This window comes from Oncorhynchus kisutch, linkage group LG11 (genome assembly GCF_002021735.2).
Source record: "Oncorhynchus kisutch isolate 150728-3 linkage group LG11, Okis_V2, whole genome shotgun sequence".
Lineage (NCBI taxonomy): Eukaryota > Metazoa > Chordata > Actinopteri > Salmoniformes > Salmonidae > Oncorhynchus > Oncorhynchus kisutch.
The window spans coordinates 37,375,204-37,391,428 of record NC_034184.2 but is presented as its reverse complement, the minus strand read 5'-3'; the positions used below and the strand labels follow the sequence as shown (position 1 = coordinate 37,391,428).

Here is a 16,225-nt window from a genome sequence, read left to right as displayed (position 1 = left end):
CGCTTTGAGGACAATACAGTGCCACTGACACGGCCTGCAACGAAAACATGCGGTCTCTCCTTCACTGCAGCCGAAGTGAGTAAGACATTTAAACGTGTTAACCCTCGCAAGGCTGCAGGCCCAGACGGCATCCCCAGCCGCGCCCTCAGAGCATGCGCAGACCAGCTGGCCGGTGTGTTTACGGACATATTCAACCAATCCCTATACCAGTCTGCTGTTCCCACATGCTTCAAGAGGGCCACCATTGTTCCTGTTCCCAAGAAAGCTAAGGTAACCGAGCTAAACGACTACCGCCCCGTAGCACTCACATCCGTCATCATGAAGTGCTTTGAGAGACTAGTCAAGGACCATATCACCTCCACCCTACCTGACACCCTTGACCCACTCCAATTTGCTTACCGCCCACATAGGTCCACAGACGATGCAATCTCAACCACACTGCACACTGCCGTAACCCATCTGGACAAGAGGAATACCTATGTGAGAATGCTGTTCATCGACTACAGCTCGGCATTCAACACCATAGTGCCCTCCAAGCTCGTCATCAAGCTCGAGACCCTGGGTCTCGACCCCGCCCTGTGCAACTGGGTACTGGACTTCCTGACGGGCCGCCCCCAGGTGGTGAGGGTAGGCAACAACATCTCCTCCCCGCTGATCCTCAACACTGGGGCCCCACAAGGGTGCGTTCTGAGCCCTCTCCTGTACTCCCTGTTCACCCACGACTGCGTGGCCACGCACGCCTCCAACTCAATCATCAAGTTTGCGGACGACACAACAGTGGTAGGCTTGATTACCAACAACGACGAGACGGCCTACAGGGAGGAGGTGAGGGCCCTCGGAGTGTGGTGTCAGGAAAATAACCTCACACTCAACGTCAACAAAACTAAGGAGATGATTGTGGACTTCAGGAAACAGCAGAGGGAACACCCCCCCATCCACATCGATGGAACAGTAGTGGAGAGGGTAGCAAGTTTTAAGTTCCTCGGCATACACATCACAGACAAACTGAATTGGTCCACTCACACAGACAGCATCGTGAGGAAGGCGCAGCAGCGCCTCTTCAACCTCAGGAGGCTGAAGAAATTCGGCTTGTCACCAAAAGCACTCACAAACTTCTACAGATGCACAATCGAGAGCATCCTGGCGGGCTGTATCACCGCCTGGTATGGCAACTGCACCGCCCTCAACCGTAAGGCTCTCCAGAGGGTAGTGAGGTCTGCACAACGCATCACCGGGGGCAAACTACCTGCCCTCCAGGACACCTACACCACCCGATGCTACAGGAAGGCCATAAAGATCATCAAGGACATCAACCACCCGAGCCACTGCCTGTTCACCCCGCTGTCATCCAGAAGGCGAGGTCAGTACAGGTGCATCAAAGCTGGGACCGAGAGACTGAAAAACAGCTTCTATCTCAAGGCCATCAGACTGTTAAACAGCCACCACTAACATTGAGTGGCTACTGCCAACACACTGTCAATGCCACTGACTCTACTCCAGCCACTTTAATCATGGGAATTGATGGGAAATGATGTAAATATATCACTAGCCACTTTAAACAATACTACCTTATATAATGTTACTTACCCTACATTATTCATCTCATATGCATACGTAGATACTGTACTCTATATCATCGACTGCATCCTTATGTAATACATGTATCACTAGCCACTTTAACTATGCCACTTGGTTTACATACTCATCTCATATGTATATACTGTACTCGATATCATCGACTGTATCTTGCCTATGCTGCTCTGTACCATCACTCATTCATATATCCTTATGTACATATTCTTTATCCCCTTACACTGTGTATAAGACAGTAGTTTTTGGGGGAATTGTTAGTTAGATTACTTGTTCGTTATTACTGCATTGTCGGAACTAGAAGCACAAGCATTTCGCTACACTCGCATTAACATCTGCTAACCATGTGTATGTGACAAATATTTTTGATTTGATTTGAGACCAAAGATAACCCTGAAGGAGCTGCAAAGCTCCACAGTGGAGATTGAAGTATCTGTCCATAGGACAACTTTAAGCCGTACACTCCACAAAGCTAGGCTTTACGGAAGAGTGGCCCAAAAAAAAGCCATTGCTTAAAGAAAACAGGTGGGCAGGTGGGAGACTCCCCAAACATAATGGAAGAAGGTACTCTGGTCAGATGAGACTAAAATGTAGCTTTTTGGCCATCAAGGAAAACGCTATGTCTGGTGCCAACTCAACACCTTTCATCACCCCGAGAATACCATCCCTACAGTGAAGCATGGTGGTGGCAGCATCATGCTGTGGGGAGGTTTTTCATTGGCAGGGACTGGGAAACTGGTCAGATTTGAAGGAATGATGGAATGTGCTAAATACAGGGAAATTCTTGAGGGAAACATTTCAGTCTTCCAGAGATTTGAGACTGGGATGGAGGTTCACCTGCCAGCACGACAATGAACCTAAGCATACTGCTAAAGCAACACTTGATACTGCTAAAGCAACACCCCATAATATCCATTTTAATTCCAGGTTGTAAGGCAACAAAATAGGAAAAATGCCAAAGGGGTAAATACTTTCACAAGCCACTGTATGAGTGAGAATGAAAAACAAAATGAATGGAGGCTCCCGGGAGGTCAGGGCCCCTGGACATGTGCCCTGCGTGCCGGGGCGGTAATTCAGCCATGATTACTACAAGTTTAGATAGGTGGCTAGACTAACTAGACTAATTTACCAATCTAAAATGTTTTAACTGACATGTCAGTGAGTAAAATGCTGATGCACAACTAAGTGTCAAAATTGCACCTTGTGTATTCTACTATTCATACTCTCAACAGTAAGTTGAGACCCGACAGAGTTCCTAAATTATTATGTGTTTTTTCACAATCGCAATAAATACATGGCTGTTGAGGTCTCTTCTTTAACGTACAGAGAGTTATGAAAGCTTTTCTCTCTATTTGTTTGTCTTTCTCTCTATCAACAGGAATAGTAGGTCTTCCATTCATGCATTCTGAATTCACTTCACTTGCCCTTTCCAAAGATCTGCTTTGCATTTCTTGAGCTCCCCAAATTCATATGACAGATCAACATCTGTGCTCATCTAGGATCATATATAGAAAAACAGATAGTGCATGTACAAAACAGCCTGCATGTCAAGTGATACCAAATTCCTTATAGTTCACTGCTTTTCATCAAAGTAAAGTGCTTATCATTATCCGTATTCGTGGTATAATGTCACAATGGGCCACATTCCCGGGATTCCTCTGGGAAGCAGGTGTGATTTACCTCTTCATCCCACCACTCTCTGATTCAACCTTTCACACATGCATGCATTATTGCACAAAACACACAAGTGAACGCAAAAAAACTCTCTTATAGACAACCACACACATACACACACACACTGTAAATGTGCACGACTGTGTAGACATAATTACTTACAGTACGTACACACATAACATGTGTTCAATGTGCTACAGAGACAATCTCTATTACAGACATAAGTGTAAAGTAGTGTCCACACCTCCCACCACCTAAAACACCGAAACATACTGACAAACACTTACCCATTCTCAACTGCATCCTCAAAATTGCCTCAGTCAAAGGGAACGTAGATGCTGGACGTATAGTTGGCATACCGGTACTTCGATATGACATACTTATCACTCTGGATGGATACTGGCTGTTTTTCTCATCAGAGCCAGAGTGATAGGAAGTTGCTGGGCTCAGATTACCCAACCGCAATTTCTAACTTTCTAACCTCTAGGAGGATACAGAATATCTGACCCTGGACCAGCTGTTAGGGGCATCAGGCTTAACCACTTATCCACAGCACAAACCCATGTCAAAGACTAAAGGATGGCTCAATAGTACTTAAGAGTTAATTGACAAGTGATGTCCATCTTCTCACTGGGTTGTGGAATGTTGTCCATTAGCTTGGGGAGCTAACACAAATCTTCAGGTCTCAGGGAAGGTTACGCATTACGCACCAAACCACATCCGTTACACTTCCCCCCTCTTCGACCACAATGTCCTCAGAGAACCATCCCGGGTTTAGGAAGCAATGTGACCGACTGGGCTCAAACCCAGGCTTTCTGACCACCCCAAGACTGTGTTACAGTAACCAGCTGACCATTAAAAAGAAATAGTAAGCAAAATATGGTTGTATAGTGGTTTTTACCTGACATCATTTTGCTGAGGAGGCTTCTTTTGGCCTACCAGGTTCACAGTTCTTGCTTGGATGGGCTTCTCCTCCCTGGAACACACAAAAGGGAAAATGTGATTGGAATGTTGTCAGAAAACGTTGTCAAATGTTATACATCGGTGTGGTTTGAGGGTTCTTTAGAAGGTGTATGCATGACTCTTTATTTAGACATTGGTCGGATTCCTCTGCTCAAACGTTGCTGACACCTGCTAGATCTTACAATGCCTGAATAGGTATTTTACATATCAGCTAACCACATCATTTGTTATGGCAATCTGGTGCCCAAATGCACAATCGATGAAATGGCACCCAGCCATTGGTTGATACATGCAACATTTGAGCACGGGAACGCGATTAAACATTGGATGGGTGAAATTACCAGATTCACAGTGTCATCACTAGTTACCACAGCCACAAAGAAATAAACCCCACCTATTTGTACAATGTATCTTATTAGGATGTGATTTTAAACTTAACCCTAACCTTAACCACACTGCTAACCTTATGCCTAAGCCTAACCTTAAATTAAGACCAAAAAGCACATTTTTGTTTTCAGGAACTGATATGATATAGCCAATTTTTACTTTGTTACTGTGCTATCTAGTGAAAACCCTTTCATAGCCATAAATCAAATCCACTACTTCCTGTTCTCCATCAACAATTAACCAACACCTGACCAATCAGAATAGAGAAAATAAGTTGCTATGTAGAACATCAATTACAATAACAAAGAACACTGATTCATGATATTTTAGAACTACACAACAATGACTTAAAAAATAATATTTCTGATAAAATAATTATACACTGGAATGTTTTCACTTTTACCTCAAAATATCTACTGTTTTCTTTTTCCCCCTCAGTAATCTGACACATCAATGGGTTGGTCCTCTGGTTATCTTGATCACAGATGAAACCGTTTGAGAACTCCACAACATGGAGGTGTTCTGTCTAAAACTGAAAGGGGTGACAGATATGTTTTAACACACTGTGTTTGAGCTGTCATTAGATGGGTGTTATGAAAAAAAATTGGGTTCGATTGCAAATGTGTCTGACTGTCCAGTATTTCAGCTGTTCAAACCACCATTCTTCAATTACACCGATTGGGTGAAAAAGTTGCTGTATAAGCAAAACCTAATTATTAGGAAACAGTACCAGAGGAGCACACTGCGATCTTACAACCATCAGATACTTTTTTTCTGACTGTGACCTATGCATGAAAATATCTGCACATACAGTACACACACACCCACACATATGCAAGGGCAGATAGTATGAATACAAATGCAGTGTGTAAATATTGATATGGCAGATTGGATTAAATCCCAGTGTGTGTGTGTGTGTGTGTGTGCGTGCGTGCGTGCGTGCGTGCGTGCATGCGTGCGTGCGTGCGTGCGTGTGTGTGTGTGTGTGTGTGTGTGTGTGATCAGTACCAGTTTGAACACACCAACTCATTCAAGGGTTTTCCTCTATTTTGACTATTTTCTACATTGCAGAATAATAGTGAAGACATCAAAACTATGAAATAACACATATAGAATCATGTACTAACCAAAAAAAGTGTTTTAAATGAATCAAAATGTATTTTATATTTGAGATTTTTCAAAGGAGCCACCCTTTGCCTTGATGACAGCTTTGCACACACTTGGCATTCTCTCAACCAGCTTCATGAGGTAGTCACCTGGAGTGCATTTTCATTAACAGGTTTGCCTTGTTAAAAGTTCATTTGTGAAATGTCTTTCCTTCTTAATGCGTTTGAGCCAATCAGATGTATTGTGACAAGGTAGGGGTGGTATACAGAAGATAGCCCTATTTGGTAAAAGACCAAGCCCATATTATGGCATGAACAGCTCAAACAAGTAAATAGAAACGACAGTCCATCACTACTTGAAGACATGAAGGTAAGTCAATACTGAACATTTCAAAAACCATCAAGCACTATGATGAAACTGGCTCTCATGGGGACCACCACAGGAAATAAAGACCCAGAGTTACCTCTGCTGCATAGGATAAGTTCATTAGAGTTAACTGCACCTCAGATTGCAGCCAAAAAAAAATGCTTCACAGAGTTCAAGTAACTGACCCATCTCAACATCAACTGTTCAGAGGAGAATGCATGAATCAGGCCTTTGTGTTGGAATTGCTGCAAAGAAACCACTACTAAAGGACACAAAAGAAGAAGAGACTTGCTTGGGCAAAGAAACACGAGGAGTGGATATTAGACTAGTGGAATTCTGTCCTTTGGTCTGATGAGTCCAAATGTAAGATTTTTGCTTCTAACCTCCATGTCTTTGTGAGACGCAGAGCAGGTGAACGGATGATCTCCGCATGTGTGGTTCCCACCGTGAAGCATGGAGGAGGAGGTGTGATGGTGTGGGGTGCTTTGCTGGTGACACTGTCAGTGATTTATTTAGAATTCAAGATATACTTAACCAGCAAGACTACCACAGCATTCTGTAGCGATACGCCATCCCATCTGGTTTGCGCTTAGTGGGGCTATCATTTGTTTTCAACAGGACAATGACCCAAATCGCACCTCTAGGCTGTATAAGGGCTATCTGACTAAGGAGAGTGATGGAGTGCTGTATCAGATGACCTGACCTCCACAATCACCTGACCTCAACCCAATTGAGATGTTTGGGATGAGTTGGACCACAGAGTGAAGGAATAACAGCCAACAAGTGCTCAACATATGTGGGAACTCTTTCAAGACTGTTCCAGCTGAAACTGGTTGAGCGAATGCCAAGAGTGTGCAAAGCTGTCATCAAGGCAAAGGGTGGTACTTTGAAGAATCTCAAATGTAAAATATATTTTGATTTGTTTAACACTTTTTTTGGTTACTACATGATTCCATGTGTTATTTCATAGTTTTTATGTCTTCACTATTATTATACATTGTAGAAAATTGTAAAAAATTAAGAAAAACCCTGGAATGAGTAGGTTTGTCCAAACTTTTGACTGGAACTGTATATGGGGTGTCAGAGTCCTGTGTCTATGTTTCATCAGTGCTTCTCACATTAGTGGGTTTATCGAATAGTTTTACAGCATAGAATGCGCAGATTAGATGACATATCAGTTCAGCCCGCGTCTACTGTAATCTGATGTTGTGATTAGAGTGAATGATGCTATCAGATATAGGTGAGTTCTGTGAGTGGAAGACTTAAAAGGCTATTTTCCTCTCTAGAGTAAGGGCACACAGGCTACTGTAGCAATTAAGATCACACAGCAAACCACATGAGCATGCGAAGCATGGATGCGCACACACACACACAAATGCTATAGTGTTATAATGATGCATGATCACTTGTGCGTTGGACACTTCCTTCTTTAGATGCAATAAATCGATCTACAGTTTCAGTACAGGACCATCACTCTGCACAAGGAGCCTAAAATAGAACACAGACGTGAATAGCAGAGGAGTTCTCATAGGAGCCCGGTTATTCGTTCTCTATAAAACTATGCGATAGCAGTGACTTGTTTAACGTCATATCACCTCGCTGCAGTTTGACAGGCAATCAGTGGAGTAATATGATACTCAGATAAGGTTACGTCTAAGTCACGATGACAAACCTTCGATGTTTTGTCGTGACAAATACAATAGACGTGCTCCTTCCACACCGACGCAAAGTCTGTGTGTGAAAATACTAAAATAGCACAGGCTGACTGTGCTGATTTTCGACCATCATCAACTATAATCAAACAGCACATAGGGCATGGACTAGGCTACATGCATTTACGCAAGCCTGTCTGTAGAGATGGGCTGTTGCAGCCTGATGCGAGAGTGCTGGCGCTGGCCTACATTGCTGTTATACTCAACCCACCGCATCGCCAAAGCAGCGACCTAACATGCAAACAGCTGTTGAGATACGGGACGGAAACACTCCGCTAGAGCAGATATGCACTGATTTTACAAGCAGAAATTAAGAGAATCTCGGTCGAATCACGTTGTGCAATCGCAGCCTGAAGTTAGCCTGTAGCCTGCGGACGCAGTGCTCGAGATACTGGGCTATAGGCTATATATAACCTATATAGCCAGCAATTTGTTCGGATATGACAGAACACATGATTGTATTGCCGGGAAATGGGTGAGGTTGAGAAGAAATTAGTTAGGGCATCAGAAGACACTGGAGTGTGACGCTGCTGCGTGTCTCAGGGACGACACACCCCTCTCTCTCCCCCTTCTCTTTCTCTCCCTCCCTCTCTCACCCTGTTCGTCGCTTACACCTGTGACAGCGCTGACCCAACACATGCTTACTCAGAAACCTCTTCCTCCCTCTCTCTTTCACACACGCACACACACAGCGTGTTAGGGCATCTTAACTGTGTAGACTAAATGATAGGCTCTAGATGGATGAGAGTGAGGGCGAAAATAGGCTACACTATATTTGCCGAGAGGAGCTGGGGCTATACATGCTGATACACACACACACACACACACGCACGTCAATAGCATTTTCGGTTAAGGTTAGGAAGGCAGATATTTGTATAGGTTTGGTATCTATTGGTAGCCTAGCGGCCGATGAGCAGCAGTATGAGCACCATCTCTGCACTACATCTCCCCAACATCTCCAGAGGATAAATAGCCCCAGTGTCTCTCTTACTTTAACATGGCCTCTTCCTTCTCCTCCTCCTCCTTCTGTCGAGCTAACACGGCCATGATTATCTTCCTCTCTTCCTCAGTCAGATGGCTAAGGTCCGGCTCAGGCATGGACACCGGCGCAACGGGTGGGCGCGGGCCGCCCCGAGGGCCCACCGAGGCGGACATCTTCTCCCCCCTTCCTCGGCGGCTCGGATTACGGACAGAAATCCCGCTGGCGGAGCCCACGTATCACGACATGGCCCACGGACGAAGCAACGGCTTGGGCAAGTGATGCAAGGCTCTCATGGTGGCGGGCACCCACGGCTGTAGTTCTTCTTCGGTTCCTAGTCGCCTTTCCTCTGCCTCTCTCTCGCTCTTTTCTCTTCTCCCCCCCACCCCCCTCCCGCCCGCCTCTCCCCTCCACTTCCAGTTACCGGGAACCCATCTCTGGTGGAGAATGATACTCGGTCACCTGGGAAGGCTTAGCTTTCTTCACAGCGGAGAGATGTTACTCTGACGCTGCCCAGGTTGATCCGCTGACTGGGTGCCTTGTTTTCTAACGCAGCCGCGCTCTGCTGCTGATGCTGCCGCTGTCAGGGAGATGTAGAACAGTCAATGGGACCGCAGCCCCTGAAACGAGCACACCTTCTCACGCCGGGAGCGCGCATTGTCATTTGAGAATGGGGGTTCACCGTACAAGGCGCTTGCACAATTTTCTCTCTCACTTCACCAATCGTAGTGTGCTAGTGACGCGCTTCCCATCCTCCCTTCCTCGTGTGCGTGTGTGTCAGTAGTGTTGTTGTATCTTGTTAGGGCCCCAGCTCAAAATACTCGCAACACAAATTTAGCATTGGTTGCCTACCCTACACTAAAAATGTGTATGAGCCTATTTCAGGGCCATGGACAGGGCAGTGGGCGGCCGGCGGCGAGACTCAAAACGAGATAACCAAAAGATGCCCGTTTTTTTTCATAAAACATTATTCCCTCTATATTAATGAGATTTTGATTTGTATTTTAGTTTACAAATCAACTTAGCCTACATATCATACTATTGCATATTATTGTCAGTGAATTGCGCCCAACAAGAGTCGTAGCCTAACTGTTGGCTGCCTGTTTGAGATACTCACATCAGAACTCTTTCACTTTCAGTTTAGCTCGACGCTGATGTTTCATAGTTAGGCTACATACAGTATTACTAGTGCTAGAGTTTTGTGGAATTACTTTTGTGCCTTTAATATCAAGAAACCTGTTTGAATTCGAGAACAACATTATTATTATTGCAAACAAAGATAATAATAATATTGCAAGCAGCAAAACAATAACCGAAAAGTATTGACAACAAAATAAATCATATTGCATGGAATTCATTTTGAATGGCAAGAGCAAATTCATGTTAAATCAATGCAATTTACAGATGGGCTATGAACAGGTGCAGTGATCTGTGAGTTGCTCTGAAAGCTGGTGCTTAAAGTTAGTGAGGTAGATATGAGTCGCCAGCTTCAGTGATTTTTGCAATTCTTTCCAGTCATTGGCATCAGAGAACTGGAAGGAAAGGCGGCCAAAAGAGGAATTGGCTTTGGGGGTGACCAGTGAAATATACCTGCTGGAGCGCGTGCTACGGGTGGGTGATGCTATGATGACCAGTGAGCTGAGATAAGGCGGGGCTATAGCTAGCAAAGACTTATAGATAACCTGGAGCCAGTGGGTTGGCGATGAATATGAAGCGAGGGCCAGCCACATACAGGTTGCAGTGGTGGGTAGTATATGGGGCTTTGGTGACCAAACGGATGGCACTGTGATAGACTGCATCCAATTTGCTGAGTAGAGTGTTGGAGGCTTTTTTGAAAATGACATCGTCAAAGTCAAGGATCGGCAGGACAGTCAGTTTTACGAGGGTATGTTTTGCAGCATGAGTGAAGGATGCTTTGTTGCAAAATAGGAAGCCGATTCTAGATTTAATTTTAGATTGGAGATGCTTAATATGATTCTGGAAGGAGAGTTTACAGTCTAACCAGACACCTAGGTATTTGTAGTTGTCCACATATGCGGGCAGCGATCGGTTGAAGAGCATGCATTTAGTTTAACTTGCATTTAAGAGCAGTTGGAGGCCACGGAAGGAGAGTTGTATGGCAATGAAGCTCACCTGGAGGTTAGTTAACACAATGTCCAAAGAAGGGCCAGAAGTTTACAGAATTGCATCATGTGTTGGCATATTTTAGCTGTCACAGAATTATGCCATGGCTTGATGTTTTAATTCCGCCATGTGGGCCATATCTTAACTGTCAATCAAACTCTGCAAAAGTTTAAACTAAAACTGAAGTTTGGGCATCCCTACCGAATGGTTACGGTTAGGGTTAAACTTAAATGTAGACATTAATTCAGAATTCTTAAGGTTAGGGTTAAGGTTTAGGAAAAGCTACAAAATTATAATAATGAGTGTCTAGCACTGAGATTGAACATGTGAACTTTAGAGACGGCCTTAAATGGTGTAGTTTTTCCACATTTCGCTAGGTCCAAAGCGTAATCTGGTACATGCAGAATCGGCACCTCCTGGCGTATTACATTAGTGAATGGGCCGGATTTTCTTATTGTCAGTAAATTTAATTATGTGAGAAATGACGGTGGAAATCCCTTTACGCACAAGTATTGAAATAATACCTATCATATTGAAGTAAACTTTGAGTTGCGATGATACAGTATGTTGTGTGCTCCTCCATGGAAACCCATGGAGGACCACATGAATAGTTATTGTGCTGACGTTGCCACCGAGGACAGATGATTTGTATCGTCGAACAATGCTTCCGAGTTCCAGGCACTCTCAGCCGCCAAAGTGTGAAAATCCATTGCGTAGTCTGCCACACTATGGGAGTCTTGGCGTAGCTGGGGCAGCTTACGAGCAGCCTCTCGCCCAGACAACGGTTAATCAAACACCTTCTATACTTCTGCCACGAATTCTTCTAGAATGAGGCAGATGGTGGACTGTTGCTCCCACACCGCCCTATCCCAGGCGAGTGCCCTCCCGGACAACAGAATTATGATGTACGCTGTCCTCGAGCGGTCCGAGGGGAACGAAGAAGGCTGCAACTCAAAAATGAGGGAGAACTGGGAGAGAAAAGCCTGGTTCTGGATTCTCTAGCGTAGCGCTCCAGAGGAGGTAAGCAGGGTTTTCGGGACACTGGGGTAGGCTGGGAGATTACGGGTGTGACCCACTGCCCAGTGGGGAATCTGCGGAATTGCTCCAGCAAAGAGTCAAACGCCTGGTCATGGCGTTCTGTCAGGGTATGGAGTCCCTCCATAAGACATTGCAGTAACTCCTTGTGTCATCCAATGGTGGCTCCTTTGGAGACAGCATTGTGGAGCTGGTCTGAGTCTGCTGGGTCGGTCATGGCCAGTTCGTGCTATCACGTTTTAGGCCAGTTCATACTATCAAGTATTAGGCAAGACCCAGATGCAGACATTGTTGAAGTAACAAAAGTGTATTACTAGAACAGGGGGCAGGCAAAATGACAGGTCAAGGGCAGGCAGAGGTTAATAATCCAGATCAGATTCCAAAAGGTACAGAACGGCAAGCAGTCTCAGGGTCAGGGCAGGCAGAGGTCAATAATCCAGTGTGGTGGGGCAAGGTCCAGGACAGCAGGCAGGCTCAGGGTCAGGGCAGGCAGAATGTTCAAAACTGTGAAAACTAGAAAACAGGAACTATATAAATGATAGGTGCAAGGGGAAAAACACTGATAGGCTTGATGAACAAAACAGACAAACAGAGAACACAGATATAAAAACACAGGGGATAATGAGGGGAGATGGGAGACACCTGGTGGGGGGAGGAGACAAGCACAAAGACAGGTGAAACTTATCAGGGTGTGACAGTCCCACTAAGCGTGAACCAGATTGTCACGTTCTGACCTTTATTTCCTTTGTTTTGTATTTATTTAGTATGGTCAGGGCGTGAGTTGGGTGGGCAGTCTATGTTTGATTTTCTAGGTTTTGGGTATTTCTATGTTTCGGCCTAGTATGGTTCTCAATCAGAGGCAGGTGTCATTAGTTGTCTCTGATTGAGAATCATACTTAGGTAGCCTGGGTTTCACTGTGTGTTTGTGGGTGATTGTTCCTGTCTCTGTGTTTTGCACCAGATAGGACTGTTTTAGGTTTTCGCACGTTTGTTGTTTTGTTAGTTTATTCGTGTACAGTTTCTTTATTAAAGTACAATGAATAACAACCACGCTGCATTTTGGTCCGCCTCTACTTCACCTAAAGAAAACCGTTACAGAATCACCCACCACAACAGGACCAAGCGGCGTGGTAACGGGCAACAGCAACAGTGGCGCAAAGAGGAATGGACATGGGACGATGTATTGGACGGCAAGGGTTGCTACAGCTGGGAGGAGATCTTGGCAGGAAAGAATCGCCTTCCATGGGAACAGGTGGAGGCAGCTAGGAGAGCAGAGGCAGCCGGAGAGAGGAGCCGGCGATATGAGGGAACACGGCTGGCAAGGAAGCCCAAGAGGCAGCCCCAAAAATTTCTTGGGGGATGGCAAACAGGAAGTGTGGCGAAGCCAGGTAGGAGACCTGCGCCAACTTCCTGTGCTTACCGGGGGGCGAGAGAGACCGGCAGGCACCGTGTTATGCTGTGGAGCGCACGGTGTCCCCAGTGCGGGTGCATAGCCCGGTGTGGTACATACCAGCTCCGCGTATCGGCCGGGCTAGAGTGAGCATTGAGCCAAGTGCGATGAAGCCGGCTCTACGCATCTGGTCCCCAGTGCGTCTCCTTGGGCCGGCTTACATGGCACCAGCCTTGCGCACGGTGTCCCCGGTTCGCCTGCATAGCCCAGTGCGGGCTATTCCACCTCGCCGCAGTGGCAGGGCGACCGGGAGCATTCAACCCCCGCACCAGGCTGTCTCTCCGTCTCACCCCTACAGGTGCTCCCGCCTGTCCAGCGCTGCCGGAGCCTTCCTCCTCTCCAGCGCAGCCGGAGTCTCCCGCCTGTTCGGCGCTACCAGAGCTCCCGCCCCTCAGTCCAGAGGCGCAAGAGCCCCTCATTCCAGAGGCGCCAGAGCTCCTTAGTCCAGCGCTGCCAGAGCCTTCCTCTCCAGCGTTGCCGGAGCTTCTCGTCTGCCCAGCGCCATCTGAGCTACCCGTCTCTCCAGCGTTGCCGGAGCTTCCCGTCTGCCCAGCGCCATCTAAGCCACCCGTCTGCCTAGCGCCGCCTGAGCCACCCGTCTGCCCAGCGCCGCCTGAGCCACCCGTCTGCCCAGCGCCGCCAGTGCCGCCAGTCTGCCAGGAGCCGCCAGTGCTGCCAGTCAGCCAGGGGCCGCCAGTACCGCCAGTCAGCCAGGGGCCGCCAGTCAGCCAGGGGCCACCAGTCAGCGAGGGGCCGCCAGTGCTGCCAGTCAGCCAGGGGCCGCCAGTCAGCCAGGGGCCACCAGTGCTGCCAGTCAGGCAGGGGCCGCCAGTCAGCGAGGGGCCGCCAGTGCCGCCAGTCAGCCAGGGGCCGCCAGTGCCGCCAGTCAGCCAGGGGCCACCAGTGCCGCCAGTCAGCCAGGGGCCGCCAGTGCCGCCAGTCAGCCAGGGGCCGCCAGTGCCGCCAGTCAGCCAGGGGTCGCCAATGCCGCCAGTCAGCCCAGAGGCGCCAGAGCCCCTCAGTCCCGAGCTACCAGAGCCCCTCAGTCCCAAGCTGCTCCTCTGTCCCGAGCAGCTGCACCTCTGTCCCGAGCAGCTGCACCTCTGTCCCGAGCAGCTGCACCTCTGTCCCGATCAGCTGCACCTCTGTCCCGAGCTGCTCCTCTGTCCTGTGGGGTCATTGAGAGGGGTTGCCATGGTTAGAGAGCCACGGAGGCGGACAATGAGGCGGACTAAGACAATGGCGTCTGTCCACCGCGGACAGACGCCCACCCAGACCCTCCCCTATAGGTCAAGGTTTTGCGGCCGGAGTCCGCACCTTTGGGGGGGGGGGGGGGGGGGTACTGTCACGTTCTGACCTTTATTTCCTTTGTTTTGTATTTATTTAGTATGGTCAGGGCGTGAGTTGGGTGGGCAGTCTATGTTTGTTTTTCTAGGTTTTGGGTATTTCTATGTTTCGGCCTAGTATGGTTCTCAATCAGAGGCAGGTGTCATTAGTTGTCTCTGATTGAGAATCATACTTAGGTAGCCTGGGTTTCACTGTGTGTTTGTGGGTGATTGTTCCTGTCTCCGTGTTTTGCACCAGATAGGACTGTTTTAGGTTTTCGCACGTTTGTTGTTTTGTTAGTTTATTCGTGTACAGTTTCTTTATTAAAGTACAATGAATAACAACCACGCTGCATTTTGGTCCGCCTCTACTTCACCTAAAGAAAACCGTTACACAGATGGGATGGTCTATTGTGCATTATGCTGTGGTAGCCATGCTGGTTAAGTCGGCCTTGAATTCTAAATAAATCACTGACAGTGTCACCAGCAAAGCACCCCCACACCATCAGACCTTCTCAACCATGCTTCACGATGGGAACCACACATGCAGAGACCATCCGTTCACCTACTATGCGTCTCACAAAGACATGTTTGGAACCAAAAATCGCAAATTTGGACTCATTAGACCAAAGGACAGATTTCCACAAGTCTAATGTCCATTTATTTTGTTTCTTGGCCCAAGCAAGTCTCTGCTTATTATTGGTGTCCTTTAAAAGTGGTTTCTTTGAAACAATTCAACCATGAAGGCCTGATTCACAAAGTATCCTCTGAACAGTTGATGTTGAGATGTGTCTGTCACTTGAACTTTGTGAGGCATTTATTTGGGCTGCAATCTGAGCTGCAGTTAACTTTATTGAACTTATCCACTGCAGCAGAGGTAACTGTGGGTCTTCCTTCCTTGTGGCGGTCCTCATGAGAGCCAGTTTCATCATAGCGCTTGATGGTTTTTGCTACTGCACTTGAAGAAACTTTCAAAGTTCTTGAAATTTTCTGGATTGATTGACCTTCATGTCTTAAAGTAGTGATGGACTGTTGTTTCTCTTTGCATATTTGTTAAGTGTTCAAAATATTTATTACGATATTAGCAATTTATTTCTCAGCATTTGATACATTATTGGCATTTTATTACATTATCAGTTGCTTCAAGGTGTCTGTAATAGAATGCAAATGGCAAAAACAAATATAGACATTAAGGGCTCTGAATACTTTCCGAATGCACTATAGTTGTGCTGGCCATTGTTTTAAAAGCTGCTTGCTCGGATATAAATAATTATGAACTGTTACTCCAAAACGGTTTGACCAATAGAGACACATCATCTACGCCGCCCTCTAAACCCTGTCTACACGGAATGAATGTGCCAAAACTTTGCAAATGCAAAAAAAAGGAACCGAATTTGGAAACTATAGAAATGCATTTATTAACTTTTTCCCCATTTGATACGTTACAACCTTATTATAATATATATATATATATAATCTTTATTTAACCAGGCAAGTCAGTTAAGAAAAAATT

General features: G+C 46.4%; 1 protein-coding gene across 6 annotated transcripts in view; it reads right to left on the bottom strand.

Moving 5' to 3' along the window:
• The window catches only part of LOC109899716 (regulating synaptic membrane exocytosis protein 1), an 81,112-nt gene extending 71,662 nt beyond the window's left edge, over positions 1–9,450 (bottom strand). For 2 of the 6 annotated variants that reach the window (XR_004211622.1, XR_004211623.1), the window contains exons 1-2: positions 8,791–9,450; positions 4,166–4,240 (exon numbers count right to left, since the gene is read on the bottom strand). Coding sequence is in view for 4 of the 6 variants with exons in the window: in XM_031835703.1 (XP_031691563.1) it covers positions 4,166–4,240; positions 8,791–8,954 (239 nt within the window). In the remaining 2 variants the exon portion in view is untranslated. The remainder of the gene's footprint in view (positions 1–4,165; positions 4,241–8,790) is intronic. The other 4 variants (XM_031835703.1, XM_031835704.1, XM_031835706.1 and 1 more) reach the window with 4 other exon arrangements.
• Positions 9,451–16,225: the final 6,775 nt, after the last annotated feature.